This window comes from Rhinatrema bivittatum, chromosome 9 (assembly GCF_901001135.1).
Source record: "Rhinatrema bivittatum chromosome 9, aRhiBiv1.1, whole genome shotgun sequence".
In the NCBI taxonomy this organism is placed as follows: domain Eukaryota; kingdom Metazoa; phylum Chordata; class Amphibia; order Gymnophiona; family Rhinatrematidae; genus Rhinatrema; species Rhinatrema bivittatum.
Window position 1 is genome coordinate 45,779,198 of NC_042623.1, and position 21,243 is coordinate 45,800,440.

The following is a 21,243-nucleotide window of genomic DNA, read 5'->3' on the forward strand; positions in this document are numbered from 1 at the left end:
CCTTTTTGAGGCTGCTTTTAAATCTTAAACCTGATTGTTCACCTTCAACCTCATTAACTAATTTTAACCATTGCCTTACTATATGAATCTCCCCAGGTCTCTTGACCCCTATGTTTGTCTTGATTAGATCGTAAGCTCTATTGAGCAGGGACTGTCTCTTGTGTTTTGTTTGTACAGCGTTCCGTACGTCGAGTAGCGCTATAGAAATGATAAGTATTTTATTTTATTTATTTAACAATTTTATATACCGACCTTCATAGTAGATTACCATATCGGATCGGTTTACAGTTTAACAGAGGGAAAAAAACTAGAGTAACAAATTCACGTAAACGAAAGATAACCAAAGCAGGAATAAGTCAAAGTTACAATCAACAGGGGGCGGGAACTTGGAAGCTTGCAACAAGCTGGAAAGAAGAAAAGGCCAGTAAAGTAATTTTACCGTAGAGTACAAGTTACAAACTTAAGAACGGTGCTTTAATCTGAAGTCTAAGAGTCCATTTATTTTTTTCTTTGAGAAACGGAGTGACAGGCTGGGTAAGAAAGAAGGCCAGCTAGTGATTGTCTGGTGGTTCAGGGAAGGCTTGGAGAAAGAGCCAGGTTTTAAGTCTTTTCCTGAAAGTTAATAGGCATGGCTCCAGTCTGAGGTTTGATGGGATACTGTTCCAGATGGAAGGGCCTGCTGTCGAAAAGGCTCTGTCTTTGGTCGTAGCGAGGCGTGTAGCTTTAGTGGGTGGAACATTAAGAGTGCCTTTGTAAATGTCTCTAGTTGGTCTGTTAGAGGAGTAAAGTTTGAAAGGTATTTCTAGGTCAAGTTGAAGTTGATGATGGATGGTTTTATGGATTAAGGTGATTGATTTGTATAGAATTCTGTAATTTACTGGTAACCAGTGTAGGTTCCTGAGAATTGGTGATATGTGTTCGTAGCGGCTGGTACTGGTCAACAATCTTGCTGCCGCATTTTGAATCATCTGAAGAGGTTTGGTAGTGGATTTGGGGAGTCCTAGTAGAAGGGCGCTGCAGTAGTAGTAGTAAATAGATGCACCTAAAGGAGAGGTGAGACAGGGGATATATGGTAGATACATAGCGAACAGGAGGTGAGCCTTATACAAAGGAAAGAAAGTTCTAGAACAAGAGGTCATGCAATGAGACTCCAAGTGGGTGGACTCAAGAGCAACATTAGGAAATGTTTTTTTCACCGAAAGAGTGGTGGATGCACGGAACACCCTCCTGGAATGGGTGGAGCATTTTGTGCACCTCTGCTCAGTTTATACTACATTTAATTGCCGGGGATGAAAAAAAAAGAAAAGAAAAAAGGGATATTAAAAAATAGCCTTGGTGAGTAGCATTGGCTCTGATCTGTTTTGCACCACAGCACTGTGCAAACATAAAATGGTAATACAAGAAAGACAGAACATAAGCCTAAAGTGACAGAGGGATACAGTGGACAGCTGCACATAGTGAGCAGTATGAATCCTGTATAACTGAAGTGCGTCCTTCCACATTGTGATTCTAGGCTGGACTGAAAATTTATGATCCTGGAACAGCACATCTGCATCATTCATAAACAATCCAATTTAAAAAATTGCTCTTTTTTTTTTTTATATTTCCTTGTTCTTAAAAGTTTGCTTCTACCATAAAACACAAACAAAACTAAAATACTGTTTTATCAGTCACTTAGCTAAAATCACAATAGGACAGCTGTGTTTTTTGGAACTTATGTGGATCGAAAGAGTAAGAAAAAATGTCTTGATGCAAAAACATTTCTAATTTTGAATTGAACATCAATACCAATAGAAATGAAAGTAAACAAGATTTAAGTTTCAGCATTTTTCTATAAGCAGTCCATTACTGTATTTTTTGCTTGTGTTTTCTTTGTGTGCGCACCGTCGCATACAACTTCTGCTCCCCCTTCCAAGCAGGAAGGCCATTGGGCCGAGGTGGAGCTCATCCTACCCACCATGGCTGGATGACATCAAGAGGCCTTATATCTATATGTGTGAGCTTGTATATGTGTGTGACTAGAGCCTGAGTGTGTCTGTGAGAGCATGTGTCTATGTGTCTGTGTGACAGTCTATGTGTGTGTGTCTGTGTGAGAGCCTATGTGTCTATGAGATCCTATGTACTTGCGTGTGTTTGTGAATGTTTGTATGCCTGTGAGAACCTAAGTGTCACATATTTATAATGCATCTGTGAGAGAGAAGGAGCCTGTGCACGAGAGAGTGTGTGAGAGAATGAATGTGTTACTGTGCGTGTGTGTGAGAGGGAAGATAAAATTTGTACAGCCCTACCTCCCCCAATCCACGATGATCTCAGGGTGACTGGAAATCAAAAGATCCCAGGTATGGAGAGCAGGAGATTTTTAAATCCTTATTAGTTTTAATTATTGGGTGTAATTTGATGTTTCTGCTCTTTTGAAATATTTAATTTTGGGGGGAGGAATAGAACATTTTTTAATTATTTAATTTTTTATTCATCAGATGTTTTTAAATATTTTATTGGTGTTTGGGAAATTTTGGATACTCTTAGGGGTAGATTTTCAAAACTAATGCGCGCGCGTCCGTGTACACCCGCATGTTATAAAATGCCAGGTCGGCATGCGCAAGGAGGGGTACAGTTTAGCAAATATGCACGGCGACGCATCGGGGCCTTCCCCAGTTCCCTCCCAGTCCGCTCCAATTAAGGAGAGGACTGGGAGGGAACTTCCCTAACCCCCTAGCCTAACTTCCCTTCCCCTATCCCTATCCTAATCAGCCCGAATTTTTATATTTCACCTTTTGCTCCTGCCTCGGAGCAGGAGCAAGTTGCACGCGCTGGCACCCTGCCGGCGCACGATCCCCCGGCATAGCGGCACATGGCTGCTGCGCCGGGCGCCTCTAGCCCTGCCCCGTCCCTGACCTGCCCTTTTTTCAAGCCCTGACACTTACACGTGTCCTGGGGTTTACGCGCGTGGCTGGGCTGTTTGAAAATTGGCCCGGTGTGCGTAAGGCCGAGATTTATGTGCTCCAGGGTTTGAAAATCTACCCCTTATTCATTAGCTGGTTTGAAATATTTATTCTTTTTATGACTATGACTTTACTATTATGATTAATGTTTTATATTTTTTTATTTTATTAAATGTTTTTTGAAGACTGGTAATGCTCCTGTTTTTCCATTGTTGCTCTGCATATAGAAGTTGGCTTGTTGTGGGTTCCAGATCAGTTCTTCTCAGCACGTTTCTGTTTATACTTTCTGATCTCTTCATTCTGTATTTGGTGAGGGTCTCTCTGTGTTCTGCATAAGTGTCAGTGAGGGGGTGGGGGCATGTCAGTTTTTACAAATATACTGACTGATGCAGTAAAGTGCGCTCAGGCTGAGCGCACTGTTAGGCCCCGTTTGGCCGCGCGTTTTCCACGCGCTATTTTTACCCCTTATACAGTAAGGAGTAATAGCGCGTGGAAAACACGCACCCAACCCCCCGAAACTAATACGCCCGCAACATGTAAATGCATGTTGATGGGCCTATTAGTCATTCCCCGCGCGATATAGAAAATTAAATGTGCGGCAAAGCCGCACATTTTAATTTTGGCCAGCACCAGGAATGTGTACAGAAAAACAGAAAAAACTGCTTTTCTGTAACCCTCCGACTTAATATCATAGCGATATTAAGTTGGAGGCCCCAATAACAAAAAAAAATTAAAAATTAAAAAACATTAAAAAATGCCCGCGGCCCGCAGGTTGGAAGACGGACGCTCAATTTTGCCAGCATCCGTTTACTGAACCCGTGGCTGTCAGCGGGTTTGAGAACCGACGCCGGTAAAATTGAGCGTCAGCTGTCAAACCCTCTCACAGCCTCCGCTAGTGTCCCTGGCGCCTCCTTTTACCGCGGGCCCTCATTTGCATACGGGCCGATACTGAATCGCGCGCCCAGGACACTGGCCTGTGCGCGCGTCGGGAGAGCGGGCGCTCGCTGGCTTTCCCACGACTTTTACTGTATCGGCCCGATAGATTGCAGGAGGGAGCTGGGCTTTATTTGATGGGACGGGACAGAGACTGAATTAATTGCGGTACTTATGCACAGCAAAAAACCTAGCACCGGCCCTGTGAGCATTTCACATGAGACCCAGGAGCCACCATAGCCTAAGACAAAAAGAATTAAGAGAAGGTAAGAAGGACGGGGTCTTTCCTGCTGGACTTTGTCCTTATACCCCTGTCTGTGCCAGCTGCAAAGTTCCTATATGCCACATCGGGACACTCCCTGGGGTACATGTCTGTCTGCATGTGCTGCAAGCAGGATCGAGCTTCTAAAGACATATTGGTAACTTGCTGAGAGCAGTCTGCCAGCTTTTTCTCTCAGAAAGCCATCTGCTGTTCTGGGACATTTCCCAAATACATGGACCTCATGGAACTGTTTCCAGCCTAAGCTGTGTGGGTAGCTGAACTCCCTGCGTGTGTTGGCAGCTCCGAGAGCAGACTCCGAGATCTGACTGCCACCGCAAGGGAGCGACGCTCCATGCTCCTGCTGCATATGTAAGATCCGGGATAGTTTATTCCTTACATGCTGGGTATTTAGCTTTGCAATGCATATGCGAGCAGTGAGGGTTGAATTGATTTGGTACAAGTGATAGATGCATTTCTGAATCCAGAAATTATTTGTAGAGGTTGCCATGGTTTGAACCGTGTTTCTTGCAACCCTCATTCGTTGTAAATTATTGCATATCACAAGAAACCTCATAATAGAAACAAAAAAGGATGTAATGTAATTCTGACCATATAATGAGCTTGGGTTGTTTATTGGCTGGGATAGAAACAGTTATATGTGCGGGGTCCTGTCTGCCCTACACACCTCACCTCTGAATTTTGCAGAATGGAAGCCTGAATAAAGAGCTTGTTGACCTGTAAATACAAATGTGCAACTAAGTCAATGATGTGAGCCTATCTTTTTGAAATAAAATAATTAGGAGAAAAGTAATATTGTAGTGCACATTAAGAGACACCAAGCCAATGAGTCTCTGTTTAAAAAAAATAAACAAACATGACATATAAGAATAAACTGCCAGTGGCTGGGAAGGAAGCAGAATCTGACTTGAAATAAATGAAGGTTACTGACTGATCCAGATGTTATTTATTTGAAACAATGCTTGGTAAATTAGTGGAAAATACTCCACTAGTTAAGGAATCTTTTTTGTATTGTAATCACTGTAGAACCACATTCTTCATGAAAATCAAAACACTGTAGGGCTTCTTTTTGTTTGTAATGATGCCCGTCTACAAAATATATATATATATAAATATAATAACTTGATAAAGCAGAGTTTACAGAAGATCCGGATAAATGAGCTTACATCAGAATGCCTCCGATTGCCTTGGTCATTATTTCTGCTTTTTCTTCGTCAGATACAGATAGAAAGTCTGAAAACCAGAAATTGACCTTGCTGTTACCAGCGGTGCAGCAGGGAGCGGGAATGTACCAAGATGGGATGGTGCTGGGGTGAGAGGTTTCTTAAGACCTCCGCCGCTCTCACCTCAAGCAAGAGCTGCTCATCTTGAATTTAACGCTGACCATGTTGGACCAAGAGCTGCCGCAGCTCGGATGAATGTGTTTAGAGCTCAGTCGCACGTTTGCAGCATTGTCACTGGTGCCAACGAGTCGCTGACAGTGTGAGCACATGGTCATATGTCCAACAATGTGTCACTTCCACCGCACACACACATCTGTGCCCTTACACTGGAGTATGGGCAGTCAGAGGATATCAAAATATAATGAAGTAGCTGCTATTTGAAAAAAAAAAGAACAAGATGGAGAAAAATCCCAAGGTTTTATCGAAATTAATTTTTCCTTCTGTCATGGAGCATGGTTTTTGTTTGCTTTTTTTTTTTTTTTTTGTAAATTCAATCAAACAGTACTTGTAAAAATACACAAAACATGAGAACGTGATGTAAAGAGAAGCCCTGCCCAGCCGCTCTTAAGGTGAGGCTCAGGTGAAGCATTCCCGAGCGTGCGCCGTTGGGAAGGGTGTGGCGAGGTGGGACAGTCGACATCTGATCGGGGAGTTCGCAGAAAATTCCAGTCCAACCCTGGTAGCACTGACACAGGAAGCCCTCCTTCATAGCCCTGACGTCCGCCTCCTTGGCTTTCCCCTTCACAAAAAACCTGGGACCTCCGCCAGAGGAGCGGGTCTGGATCTTAAAGCTGCCGGGGTTCAGGTGCAGGTGGGCGGAGGAGTTTGTGGTTTTCCGCACGCACCTTCCGTTCTTTCTGCACAGCACTTTACTGCAGAGCTTGGCTGCCGACGTCACGTTGATGATGTAGTGTCCTAAAGGACCGCTTATGTATTTTTTCACAGTAGAGCAACTCTCCTGGAAGGAAAAGAAGAACCTGTGATGAACCCCAAACCGTTGGAATCATAGATGGGTAACATTAAACCATGGCTATCTGCTTAATATACAATACAGCTCACAGAACTAACCTGACAACCCTCAGATATGTCTACAAATACAGCCTGTATCATGTCTTATTATATGCCAAGAAAACATGAAATTATTAGGGATCTGACTGCCACAAGGCATTGTGGTACCGAAAATGAACAGGAGACCGGAAGAGAGTTCATAGCGGATGCTGCTGGCTCAAAAATGATAACAATGGACAAGAGACCGGAAGACAGTTCATAGCAGATACTGCTGGGTCAAAAATGATAAACGGAGTAGCACAAATTAGTGATCAGACTGATGCTAATCCTGTCTCTGCCTGACACCTTGCAAGGTCCCTGCTGTGGGAATTCCTGCCCCACCACATTCTCGAGGTAGAAAAGCCTTGCACCCTTCAGTCCTAGAGTCACATCTAGAGGGAACGGGGGTGGGGTGATGGGAGGTTGGAAGATATCTTTCCTGCAAAACTCATTTTCTCCAGCATCCTTTTTGTTGATCCAATAAATCACAACCCCGATGTGATTATTTATCTTGCGGTCTGTTGTTTAGGGGGTCTGTTTCAGAATGCAAACAAACACTTTCAGTGTTAATAATTGTAGTAATTTCTGTGGCTGCACAAAAGCTTTTTTCCCCCCTGCAATTTCCACTTTTAGAGAAGTCTGGTGAAACAGCTGTGAAGACATTGAAAAAATGACGGGACATAAAGATAAAACACCCATGCATTAACTGGTAACAGATAAAAAAAAAAGGGGGAGAAACCCCGTTATAAACCAAGCCTCTGGAGCTTTCTTCATTGGGGACTTCTGCCAGAGTCATAAAATGGGAGATGCTGTCACGTAAGCCTGATCTGTAAGGCAGAGTAGAAAGATGGGAAAATCCTTAAATTACTTACAAGCATGGCTGGCTGTCTTTACAAAAAGAAACAAAAACTCCCTCCCTGCCTTCCCCTCCCTGTCATTCACTCAGCACAGCTCCCCTTCTCTTCCTTCTCACCATACTGGGTCAGCCCGAGGGTCCATCAAGCCCAGTATCCTGTTTCCAACAGTGACCAAGTCAGGTCTCAAGTACCTGGCAGGATCCCAAGGGGTAGAGAGATTCCAAGCTGCTTATCCCAAGAATAAGCAGTGGATTTCTGCAACTCTGCTTTAATTAATGGTTAATGGACGTATCCTCCAGGAACGTTTCCAAACCTTTTTTAAATGCAGCTATACTAACATCTTTCATCACATCCGCTGGTATTGAATTCCAGAACTTAATCATTGAGTAAAAAAATATTTTCTCTTAATAGTTTTAAATGTATTACCCAATAACTTCATTGTATGTCCCTTTGTCTTTGTACTTTTAAAAAGAGTAAGCGATTGATTAATGTTTACTCATTCCATTCCACTTCTATCAAATCTCTCCTCAACCGTCTTATTCTGACCTGTGGCTTCTGGGACTTCTGATCTTTGTTCTGCCTTGCTTGCACCTATGGCTCTTGGGTCTTCTCTTCTCAGATGTTTCTGTTTTGCTCTGTGGTCTGTGAGCCTTCTGATCCTGTATCTGTACTGTGGCCTCTCGGCCTTCAGCTCTGCCTGACCTCTAGCCTAGCCTGAGACCTCCCAAGGTCTCTCCCGATTCTAGCCCCCTTTCTATTACCTGATATCTGGCCTAGCCTGAGACTTCCTGCAACTCAGAATATCAAATCCAAAAACCCAAGCCACACTACTCCTTGTGCACATCCTGCTTTTGTACTGAACTACTGACCAATCCAAAGAAGCCTCTGTGGAGGTGCCTGCAGGGATGGTCTGCAAACTACAAAATCCTAGCATAGGGATTAAGCAAAGGACCAACTGGATAGTGGAGACCTAAGGGTCTTCAAATAAAGAACAAGCTCCAATAGAAAATCTTCACAGCTTTTTGTTTCTTTCAATCCAGTAAATCAGGGTTCTTCTGTCAGAAAGATAACTTTTTCAGTTTGGATATCTGATCGCATCTCCTACTGTTATATTCAATCAGGACTCCATCTCCAAGACAAAATAAAAGCTGGTCAAGTCAGGGCTACAGCAGCCTCCTTAACACATCTTTGCCCTGCCTCCATATAAAATATATGTAAGGCTGCCACTTGGTCTTTTATCCATACCTTTACTGCTCATTACTGCGTGGCACAGGGGTCTGCAGCCTGAGGCTCCTGAGCCGCATGTGGCTCGTTGAGTCCATACAGGCATGTCTTTGTTACCCCTTCTCTCCCTACCCTGACAAGAGGAGACCATTATCTTATACTAGCAGCTATACCTCTGATGCTGTCAAATAAATGCTGCCTGCGGTCTTATGCTGCAGCTTGCATACCCACGGTTTAATGGGGCACCACTAAGTGTCCATCTGCAGCTCCTGTTTACCGAGAAATAATTGCATCACAAAGTGCAGTGACTGAGGTTGCGGCTGCCTACAGCCCTGAAAATCCCAGCAGTCAGTTAGGAGGAGCAGCATATCTTTCCTGGAGGTGATGGGAGGGAAGGGAAGCTGGGGGAACCCTAGATCTAATTTAGAGAGGGGAGGGATTGGGGAGGGGGGAAACTGTAAATCTTAGTTGGAGGTGGGCGTGGGGGAAGAGGGCCGGGACTGTACGAGCTAGAGCTGTGAGCAGGGATGAAGCTGGGAATGGTGCTGTAGGTAGGGCTGCAGATGTGAATGCTGGATCTGTGCGAGAAAAGTAATGGGGCTATGCAGGAAAAGAGGAGAAAAAGCTGGGGAAAGCTGTTGGGGCTTTATGGGCTGGGGCTGTGGTGAAAGAGTGTTGGAGCTGTGTGCAAAGCTAGATAGAAAGATACCTACAATACCTGAATGTAATTTGCTTTGAAGAGTTGCAAAAGACAGACTATAAAATTATTTTTATTATTATTAATAATAGAAGCGACATGATTGTGAAAGGAATTTTATTCCCCCACACATTATCTTCTTTTTCTTACATTAGCCAGAATTTGTTTTTCATATCTTATATATCTATTGGGCTTTGTGATCTGCATTATGGGGGCAATAATTAAACCTCCCTGTGAGGGAGTCTATAGAAAACTCCCTCAGGCTACCTTAAAGCACAGCTGTTTCGCCCAGTCCTCCTTAAAATTCAGATGTACAGGGAATCTTGGGTGAAGGGATCCTGCTCCAGAGTTTAAAAACTCAGGGCCTGGAAAGGTAGGAGAGGCCCTGGGGAGCAGGCAGGATCAAGGAGAATGTTAAGACCTGCTATGTGTGACACCCAGTATTTGTGACATACCTGAATTTCAAAGTAAACAGCCTAGCTTGTTTGTTTGCTTAGTGTTTGTGAGATATCTGAACTTCAAGATGAGCTGCCTAATCTGTTTGTTTTGCTTTCCACTGCCCTGTATTTTCACTGTAAATAAACGGCACTTAAGGAACAGCCAGAGTCTGCCTCCTTTTTCCTCTGGCTGTTTCCAAGCTGCTGAGTTACCACACCCCCACAATGCTGTATATTTCACATGTAGTTTTGACTCACAGGGTTTGCACCAATGAAGCAAAATGATAGATGTAGGTAATTTTGCTTTGATTATTGTTGTGGGATAAAATAACCCAAAAATTTGGTGCCTGCTTTTCCTATGGGTAACTTTTGTTTCCCTCGGGAGCATTATGCAGGTGGAAGTCTGTGCATGGTGGGACAACATGCATGCTTTTACCCTAAAGAGGTTGAGCAAGTCTCAAAAAGCCCATTTACATCGCCATAACACTTTTGCTTGCAGAAATGACTTTGAAAATTTCCCTCAGGGAGGATAAATCTCAAAGGTGGGAATCTGTTGGATTCGTGGACTCTTGAGCCGACTTGGACAGATGATGGCGCACTGTGGAGATACACAGTGGGTGTCGAAGCCGGGAGGCGGCACAGGCAGGAGACTAGGAGGATCTTCACCAATGGAGACCCGAGGTCCCCCCAGGAGGAGCCCGTGAGGTCCCGGGCTGCTTGGACTTACGAGCGGTCTCCTGCGAGTCAGTTTCCCGAGGATGGAGAAGTAGATAATAGAATGCATCCCTCTCTAATCCCAGCCCCCCTACCCCTCCCTCACCTTGTATTTTGACTGTATATAATAGAATGCATATAGAATGTACATAACTCCTGCCGTTCTGTAAATAAACCCCCTTTCCCCCCCCTTTTCCCAGCTTACCCTCTTAGTTCCAACTTACTGCCCTGCCCCGTCCCTTCCCTCCCCCCCTGTTATAATATCAGTTACAATGTAAAGCCCTGTTGGCTGAATTTGCTGTTATCTGGAAACCGATGTGATGTCTCGTGCGAATGTCGGTATAGAAAAATGTTAAATAAAATAAATAAATAAATAGAGCTGGAGCCAGAAGGCCAAGAGGAACTTCACTACTGGAAGCCCGCGGTCCCCCCGAGAGGAGTTCGTGAGGACCCGAGCCGCTTGGACTTAGGCGAGACCTCCTAGATGAGCGCCAAAGTCAGGAACCATAGACGAAAGCTGGAGTCAGAAGTCTGTGGACAAAAGCCAGGGTTAGAAGCCAGTGGACGAAAGCCGAAGTCAGAAGCAAATGGACGAAAGCCGAAGTCAGATGCCAGTGAATGGAAGCCGGGGTCAGAAGCCAGTGGACGAAAGCTGGCGTCAGAAGTCTGTGGACGAAAGCTGGCGTCAGAAGTCTGTGGACGAAAGCCAGGGTCAGAAGCCAGTGGATGAAAGCCGAAGTCAGAAGCCAAATGGACGAAAGCCAAAGTCAGATGCCAGTGGATGGAAGCCGGGGTCAGAAGCCAGTGGACAAAAGCCGGGGTCAGAAGCCAGTGGATGGAAGCTGAAGTCAGAAGCCAGTGGACGAAAGCCAAAGTCAGGAACAGCAACTAGCAACTCTTAACCAGAGTGAACCTTGTTGCAAGGCCAGGAGTGGAGTTGGTGCAGGGTTTAAATACCCTGGGAGCATCTGACGTCACTCCTGGGAGGTGTTGTGTATTCCTGCGCTGGCCCATTTAAGAATTGGGTCCCCGCGCGCCTAGGGGGCAGGGCCAGCCCAGATGTTGGTGATGTCTCCCTTGCAGAGGGAACGCCGTGAAGAAACTTGCCGGCCTAGCTAGGCCTCAGGAACGCTGCGGCTGCCACCAGACGTCCTGGGGTAGGTGGAAGGCCGGCCCGCGGACCTCCGCAGGTCGGGCCCATAACAGAATTTCTATGGGACTTTCTACCTACAAGCTTTCCACAAACTTTCAAAGTGAACGTATGTATACATTTGCTTTGAAAAGTCTCCAAAAGCATGCATGCAAACTCCCTTGCACACAATTACATCTGCTCCTGGCGTGACATAACTTGTATGTGTGAATTTACATGCAGAATTTTTTATAATCAGAAGAGCACGTGGAAATCCAAACTCTGCCTCTGAATACCTCTTTTTTTGAGTTATATGCATGCTTTTTGCATGCAGAGTCTGACAAACTTTCTAACTACTTTCTGTATGTAGATGGCTTTGCAAATTGCAGGGTGGGCTTGGGGGAAGAGTATCATGTACGTGTGAAAAGGATGTGTGTGATGTGGCTTTCAGAATATTTTGGTCAAAGACAAAACCAAAAAATCTTCTTTGAAAAGTTGCAGGCACCTGGTCTAGCAAATACCTTGCATCAAGACAATGGTTTTGAACAGGCAGTTCTAATGGGCTTATCTAATTGATTCCTACAACTCTCCTTCCAGCCTCTGGCAATATATAGGTTGCATGTTCTTCTGCAAAATATAAGGCGTAAAAATTATTTTCATGCAGCCCTTAGCTTGGAAGTCCCCACTTCTGTGACTGCTTGTCCACAAAGAACAGAAAGCTGCTCACCTGTAACAGGTGTTTTCCATAGACAGTGGGACAAATCTGCCACACAAGCCCACCCATTACCCCATTAGCGTTGAAGATCAGCCTGCTTCAAAGACTGAGGAGACTCGTGCACTGGCTGCTGCGTGGGAACAGCCATGCATGCTGTACGTGGTTTTTCTGAGCGGTGAGAGCGCTATCTGTCTCGGCACTGTGAAATGACATCATCAACTTGTCTTGCTATCTACTGATAACACCTGTTACAGGTGAGCAACTCTGTGCCCCATGTCTGTCTCCCTTACAAATCTGTGACACCCCTGAAGGTGAAATGTTATCAAACTTGTGCTCTGGGGGACAATTTTAGCAATGTTCCACTATTTAGTCAATTGATAATAAATAAAACAGCTCCCCACATATAGACAGGAAAACAGAGTTAAAATAGTGTGTTGCATGCTTTTATTTTTCCAATCTGCACGTCTTACCCTGGAGCTGGCGTACTGGATGCTTCCCCAGAGAACAATCCCTGCTGCCCCCTGGGCAGCGCTCTCTCCGATGGTGTTGATCAGGTCAGCCTGGAGAGAAAGAATAAGCATGGAAAAGTTATCCGTAGACAGGGAAAACGGGTATACAGCACTTGTCTAAAAATAAACAGGAAAAAAGCTGCAGGGTATAGGTTTTTCCGCCCCAAAGTCTTCCTTTTGTTTAATATTTTCATCTCTCATTTCACCGAGCGCCACAAAATCACATGAGCCAAGCATATTTCAGTGGAAAGGAAGTGTAGAAAGCAGGGATGGTGCTGCGGATCTGGAAGGCACTAGATTCCTCAGGAGTAATGCAAGGAAATATATTTCCACAGAAACCAGTGGATGCACAGGATGGTCCGGACATGGTTGTGCTAAAGGCTAAACCAGATGGGAATCCAAATAAGCACAGCGGATCCCTAGGGTTAGGGAGGGAAGGGTAAAGCCAGTGATCAACGAGGCTCTACAGTATTGCACTAGTATGGCTACCCCCTGGATATTTAAGTTAAAATATGATTGAAGTCCTGGATTCCTCTGTCTGTCATTTGCAGGATGGTGCTGGGAGTGGTTCAGTTTTATTTTTGGTGGTGAGGAATGGTGGTTGAATCCAGACTGACTCATCTGAAGTAGTTACACAAAGAATGTTAAATGGTCTTACATACTTCTACCTCCCACACTTTCTGCTCTGGCCCTCCCTGAATTAAATTATCCACCCAGGTTTCCACATCGGTTGACAGGTGGTGGATAATTAAATTCTAGCCAACAATCAGCAGCAGATCTCGCTAGTGCCTCCCATTCCTTAAAAGCAGAAATGAGGAAGCCACTTCACAATTAATGTCAGAAGATATATACGTACAGACAGACAGACACACACTCACACACATAATCAATCTATATATGTAAATCTATGCTGTTTTATTATGTCATTATACAGGGCATGTGGCAGCAGCTGCATTCATCATTATAATTGGTGGCAGCGAGGGACGAGTTGTTATGAAATGCACCAAGCAAAGGAATTCCGAAGGTAAATGTTCCATCTGTACAAGGGCAATAAAAATGTTCTTTTCCAAGAAAAATCCCCCCCCCAAACAAAATGGAGTTCACTAACGGTCACTGACACGTTCAGGAGCTTAATCCGTTGGCACAGAGTGTTCGGGTCTTCTCGCTGTGCAGGGGTACAACTAGAATGGGAAGCAACGTGAGGAATAATGTAGAGCCTTGAGAAAAAGAGCGGGCCTGGATTTCAGGGCATTTCCTCTTTAAGACAGGCCATACATTCCATGGGATTGTTTACTTCTTTCCAGCATTATTGCACTGATCCATACTGAAATCTGTGTTGTACAATGCCCAGAGCACCAATCAAATACATTCAAATTATTAGTATTATTGGGATTTATTATCCGCCTTTTTGAATAGGAAAATTCACCCAAGGCAGGGTGCAACAGCTTAAAATCAGTTTAAGCAAGCAGTGGGGTAGCAGCCTCACAAAGCTCTGATAACTAGAATGGTCTATCAAATAGGCTGCAGCAGCACAGCATGGTCTAAATCTAGAACAGGAATAGAAAATAAAAGGTCAAAAGCTTGAATAAATAGACAACAGCTTAGTAAATAAAAAAAGGTCATGGCAGCAAACTGGAGGTATTCGGAAAAATAAAAAGTCAAATCTCTCTCTCCTTCCCAGGTTTCCCCCAACATTATTTGGTACTAAGGGAGCGGGGGAGAGTTAGGAATGGTGGGGGGAAGGGGGAAGGGGGAACAGGAAGTAAAACTTGCACCAAAGGAAGGAGCAGGGCAGAGAAGAGGTAGTGTGTCATTTGATTTTCTGCATATTTTCTATATGCTTATCTGTTTCCTCTAAATAAAATGGCAATATTTTTTACTTTTTAAGATTTCAAATACAATACAGGACAAAAAGGTTGAATTACTCATCTTACCACAAGGTGGTAGTCTTTGATCACAAATTACATTGACCTCAGCACTGAAAGATTCTTCTGATGTGTAAACCGGCAAACATTCTTCTAAAGCAGGGGTGAGCAAACTTTTTTTGTGCTAGGCCCACATTATTATTTGTTGTCCATGACAGGGTTTAGAAGGGGGGGGGGGGGTACATAACACCACTGACTCTCAGGACTCAAACAACAACCTTATCTATGAAAAGGCAACAATGCAAATATTCCACCCGGGCCTAGAACATTAATACACCACTTACTATTTATTATTTATTTATTTATTATTTTTATATACCGACATTCGATCTCAACTGAGATATCACACCGGTTTACATTCAGACTCTCGGTTACCACAGACTCTCGGTAACCACAGACTCTCGGTGCCACAGACTCTCGATAACCACAGTCTCTCGGTAACCTGTTGCTCTCAGTTGGCACCTCAGCAACAGGTTCCCCTATTTAACCTACAGTGCATATTGCTACTTCGTGGTTTGCTTCCTGACTTGCTCCTCGACTTCCTGCTTGTCTCCAGTCCAGCTTCTTGTCCTGCCTGTTCTGTACCTTGCCCTGCTGCTCACCTTGCCTTGCTCCTAGCCTTGTCCAGTCTATGTCTCGTCTGTTCTCTGTGTTTTGCCTTGTCCTAGTCAGTGTCTAGTCTGTTCTGGTTCTTGTCTCTCCTGCTTTCTCCCCTCCGACTGACCCTTTCTCTGACCTCGGTTTGGATTCTGACTTCTCATGATCTCTGCCTCCCTGACCACTGCCTGGCTTTTGAAATTGCCTGATCTCCACCTGCCTCATCCATTTTCTGGATTCCATCACTGTTCATCTGCTGCCTGCTCTGACCACAGCCTGCTCTCCAACCTTGCCTGTTCGCTCTCTACGGGTTCCTCACCTAAGACTTGCTGGGCTCAACCTGCAAGGGAAGATGCTAGTATAGGTGAAGCCCAGACCTGGTCCCCATCTGAGTGAGTCTGCCTCCTGGTCAGTGATGGCCCAGCTGGGTCACCAGTTGGGCAGTGTCAGTCTCACCACAGTCCAAGGGCTCACATATTGACACAATATGCTTTTCTTCACAGGCTCATTCACACACAGACATACAGGCTCTCGATCTCAAAGGCTCTATCTCTTACATACACAACACACAGGCTTCCACTTTCTCACACACATGCACAACACAAAGGCTTCCGCGCTCTCTAACACACACACGAGCTCCCAATTTCACACATAGGCTCCCACTCTCACACATGCACAGGTTCCCACATTCATATAGGGTCTCTTCAGTTGATGTGGGATGGGATCTGCAGTGGCCATGCTGTGGACCCCTTCTTCAGCCGCCGCAGGATAGGGTCTGCGGTAGCCTTCTGCTTTGGCCGCTGTGGGATGGGATCCACAATGGCCATGCTGCAGGCCTCTTCATCTGTTAACTGGCAAGGTAGTGCCCTCAGATGCTGATGTCATCAAATGAGGCCCACCGAAACAGGGGCATGATCAAAAGAGGCCTGCTAATGTGCACAGCAACAGGCCTTTAATGATGATGTAGCCAGCATCAGCGGGCCAGATATAATAGAGTACGGAAAAAGTTAGCGGGCCAGAAACATTTTATCATTGCATCGGTTCTAGCCCAAGTGACTTGGTTTGCCCACCTTTGTTCTGAAGCAGGGGGTCTCCAAACCTTTCACAAGAAGGGCCACATGAAACATTTCAAATCACTGAGAGGGCAGGAGCAGGGGCTGGAAGAGGGGAGTGGCAGGAAGGGATGACTCCCCCTCGTGCAACCCTTAGTGTTATTTGTTTAATATGCTCGTTGTGATACCTTTTGCTCAATTGTTAAGAACTTTGATTTTGTTGGTTTTATTTTTGTAATTACTTAGCCTCAGGTACAAACATTTTGGATTGTAAGCCCTTTTAGGGGATAGGGAATTACCTACTGTACCTTATTGTAAACCGATGTGATATATCTTATTGAAATGAACGTCGGTATATAAAAAAATCGTAAATAAATAAACAAATGATTGAAAATTCAGAGGAATTTCTCTCTGGCTCCATGGTAGTTATACACCGTCTCTCTCAACCCTCTTGCTAGCAGCACGTTTCCTTTCTTAATACCCCTCCTCCCCATTAGGCTGTCTCTAAAACAAATCCCTCCTTTCTTTTTATCCTTTGGATTCAGCAGTCTTTCTCTCTCTCTCTCTCTCTCAAAAAAAAAACCCAAACCACTTCCTTCTCCTTCTATAGATTAAAAAAACCCGCAGGAGAGCCGGCGCTCCGTGTTGAGTGCCCGCTCTCCCGACACGTGCCCAGGCACCCCTCCTGGGCGTGTGATTCTCTATTTAAATTAGGCCGCGCGCTATAAAGGAGGCGCTAGGGACAATAGCGCGTCCCTAGTGCCTCCTTATTAGCGGAAGAGGCGGCTTAAGTGCAAGGGGTTAAGAGTAGCAGCACTGGGACGGTTCCCCTTCCTCTAAAAAAAAAAAAGAGCCCCGGCGTCACCCTCCCTCGAGCCTAATAGCCGAGCGCAGGGGGGGCACCCGTGCCGCGTGCCGCCTTCGCCTCCTCCAGGCATTTTTGAACGAGCCAATGAGTGCCGGCCTGGCTCGGAGCAGGGCAAAGTTGCGTTTAAGGAAGCGTGGAGACGCTCCGGCAGTGCTTTGCTCGCCGCAGTAAAAGTGAAAGCGTAGAGACGAAGTCGTAGCTTGGGCCGGCCGAGAAGTTGACTGCGTCTGCCTTGGGTGACAGGTAACGCGTGAGCCGGCCTCCCCGACGTTTCCTGGGTTGGCCAGGCGTTACTTTCAGTATCCCGCGGGACACTAATAGGCTCATCAACATGCATTTGCATGTGATGAGCGCTATTAGTTTCGGGGGGCGGGGGTTGGCCGTGTGTTTTTCACGCGCTATTACCCCTTACAGTATAAGGGGTAATAATAGCGCGTCTAAAATGCGCGGTCAAACGGGGGCTAAATGGTGCGTTTGGCCGAGTGCACCATTCTGTATCGGCCTGTTAGACTCTAAAACTGACTCACTGAACATGCCATCTCCTCAGTCCTCAGCTCTTCAGCATGCTTGCCTGCTAAAACTGCCCCAGCCTCTCCCTCAATATAGAGCCATGAGGCACTGATGCTAACTGTGCTACTTTCTCTTTGGCACTGGCTCACAAGGCACAGATGCTGATGCTGCCTCCTCATTGTTGAAGGCGTAGATTCGTGGTCCAAGGTGAAGTTGGTGCAACTTGTAGCACAATTTAAATTTTTAGCAATGTGTGCTAAAAAATTGGTGCACATTTTTAGCCCATGATTTATTATATGGTCGAGAGGACAGAAGAGATGGTTCTTTTGCTATCTCTTTTAGGATTACACTTCTAAATGTGAAAACATCCCAGATTTTGCATTTCACATTCTTTTTGTCTGCCATGACATGATAGTTCAGAGGACTGTAGTTCTGAAGGTTGCCACAGCATCCATAACCTGGAATTTCCTGATTTGTATACATTTATGTTGTGGTCACACTTTTATTCCAGCATGGTTTTTGCAAATATTAATAATGAATACTGCTTAGCAACAATATCTCGACAACTACTCATGCTATATTTTTGTGGAAAAAAAGCAACACAAAACTTTTTTTTTTAAAATAATTAAGAAAGTGAAAGCTAGAGATTTCAAGCTATGTTGATAGGACAGCATCTAATTTGCAGATTGGCTAAGGGGTGACTAACTCTTCCCGAGTCGTTATTTCTAAGAAACTGTAACATCTTAAAAAGCGAAAGTCTTTGCTTACCTGTGTCAAGACGTGAAGAGTATGTGAATAAAAAGGTCTCGCGTAAGCAAAAATAGGTAGAACGTAATCTTTCCTAGCCATGGAGGCAACTCTCATTGCTTCTTTAATCCGATGGTAGACAAACTTCAGTGCATTTGGGCTGGACTTAAGGATGAAATCTAGATAAATGGAAGGGAAAAGGGCAGAACTTTCCTTCCATAGCCACAGTAGCATATCGTTGCGTGAAACCTCGAGGACTGGGCACGTCCCCGTATATGTATGTGGTTGTTCCTTGTAGCCATAGTTGTAACAGTCAGGGTACAAATAATAACCCCAGAAGCCATCTGGCCTCAGCTGTTTGGCCAAAAGTAGGGTGGTGTTCATGAAACTCTTGCCAGCAGTTTCAAACTGCTCCTTGGCCACTTTCTGGATTTTGTCCTCTGACCAGTGTGGATGATGTGTCTTGACGAGTTCTATTGACTTATTTCGGTAAATGGTTTTGTTGCCCCAGTTCCGATCCCACTGAGGTCTCCAGTTTTCCCAGTCAATAACACCCAGGCCTTGAAAGCTCTTGAATGGTATGAAGAGGCTTATGTCGGACATCGTTTTATTCAGGTGCCGTCTAAGGCTTGCGTTCTGTGGAATACCTCCATTGATGGGATCCCCATTGTCTGTAAAATAGGGGTAATACCCCAATTGCGTGTGATAAAATATTGTAACATTGGAACCGCTAAGGGTTTCATTGGAGTTTGCTACGATGTCAAAAACACTGAGATCCAGATCCATGTTGTACCTCAGCTTGCACTGCTGGGTAGGTGCATTCCAGACAATGATGAAAGGTTTGTGCGGCAGCAGGGGGTTCTTTGTCTGTTTGACCACTTGACTGGGGACAGTCGTGAATAGCATTGTTGTCACTAACCATTTTAGCCACATTCGTCTGCGAGTTTTCCACATGGTGTAGTTTTTCAGGTGGACTGGCAGCTTCCTACAGAGAGAATAAGAACAAGAATAGAAAGATATAGTAACACTGTAAATATGCATTTGAAAAAGATCCAGTAGGCCCATCCAGTCTGTCCAGTTGAGATTCTTTCCCATTGGGAAAGTGAGCATATAAATTCTCATACTCAACCCAACAACAGCTCTCCATCCCTCATGTCTTTCACCTAAGGCTATTGCAAGGGTATTAAGAGCCTAGGCGAACATTCAGCCTTATGACTCCCCCCCCAGTCCAAGGCCCAGCCCCGCCTTCCCCCCTGGACCACCCATAAAAGTAAAAATGATGCATTTATAGTAACAGATTTTGCATGAAAAAGGACATTCAAAGTAGGGGTTTCTGAGCTAAAACTATCACAGCATGTAAATACATATTGTATGTCAACCAGAAAACCCTGCTAAAAGGCAAAAGAGAGACTTGGAACCCATATGGTATTTGGCCTATTGTAATGCATGTTGGGTGTAGGCCTGGTACTCAAAACCATAAGTAGAGTGAATTACAATTACAATATAATAAACCTCCCATACCACTAACTGCCAGCACTTAAACAATAACAAGCCTACTTATGAAAATGTAAAACACTGTAAATATTATACCTGGTATAATACCTATTAGGAAAACAGAACGATCCTAGCTGCTATAGAACCCTACATGGAAATTACATGCTAGCAGAATACTTCAAGTTGATCACACATCCAGAACATAGACAAACCCTCACCAAATACAGAATAGACCATAAAGTAAAAAATAAAGATGTGTAGACAAAAACTGAACTGGAAACAAGACACTAGGGTCTATATAGAGTGCAACAATGGAAAAACAGAAACTATTATTTGATATTTAAAAAAAATGGCAAAGTCAATAACAGTGAAAAACATACTATTAAAAAGAATATTTAAAAATAGCTGACAAATTGAATGACATTCAATAAATAAAACTCAGAAAAATAATTAAAAAAAACGTTCCAACCTCCAAAAAAAAAACCAAAATTGAAAAAAAGCAGACACATCAAATAACACCCAATGATTAAAACTGGGAACTTCTGATTTCCAGATGCCCTGAGATTAGTTAATGGGTTGGGGAGCAGGGGTTGCTGCACATAGACTTTCTCCTTTCTCTCTCATATATATTGTGTATATATATACAGTATACACACATATGTTCATTCTGTCTCACACTCAGGCCCTCCCACACATGCAATGCTCTACCATACACACATATGCTTCTCACTGTCATACCCACTCTCCCTCACATACACACACCCTCATTCACTCAGACTGGGCCCCTCTCTCTCTCTCACACACACACACACAGGTTCTTTGTCTCACACATACACACCCTCACACAGACTCCCTCCTTCTCTCTCGTTCTCTCACAGGTACCTTCACTCACACACACAATCCTTCTCACTCACACACACCCTCATTCAAGCTTCCTCTCTTGCTCACTCACATACACATTCCCTCATAGAGGCTCCTCTCTTTCACACACACACACATACATACATCCTCACACAGACTCCCTCTGTCTCGCTCACCCCCAGACACAGACTCTCTCTGTCTCATGCACGCACCCACACATACACACACACACACAGGCTCCCTCTCTGTCTCATGTGCATACCATCTCACATAGGCTTCCTCTCTCTCTCTCTCACACACACACACACACACATGCCCTCTCACTTTCTCATACAGGTTGACAATCTCTCACACAGACATACTCCCACCATAGGCTCCCTCCTTCTCTCTCTCTCTCTCACCCACACACACACACGGCACCCTCACTCCCACACATGGCACCCTCACTCCCACACATATGCACACACACCCTCTTCCAATCT

General features: G+C 44.7%; 1 protein-coding gene across 1 annotated transcript; it reads right to left on the bottom strand.

Annotated features, from left to right (window-relative positions):
- Window positions 1-5,169: 5,169 nt before the first annotated feature.
- Window positions 5,170-19,339, bottom strand: LOC115099087 (hyaluronidase-4-like). Its single transcript, XM_029616403.1, has 3 exons — window positions 18,428-19,339; window positions 12,669-12,758; window positions 5,170-6,336 (listed from the first exon to the last, which is right to left on the bottom strand). Exons 1-3 carry the CDS (start codon window positions 19,337-19,339, stop codon window positions 5,869-5,871), a joined length of 1,470 nt encoding a protein of 489 aa, XP_029472263.1. The 3' UTR covers window positions 5,170-5,868.
- Between the last annotated feature and the right edge of the window lie 1,904 nt (window positions 19,340-21,243).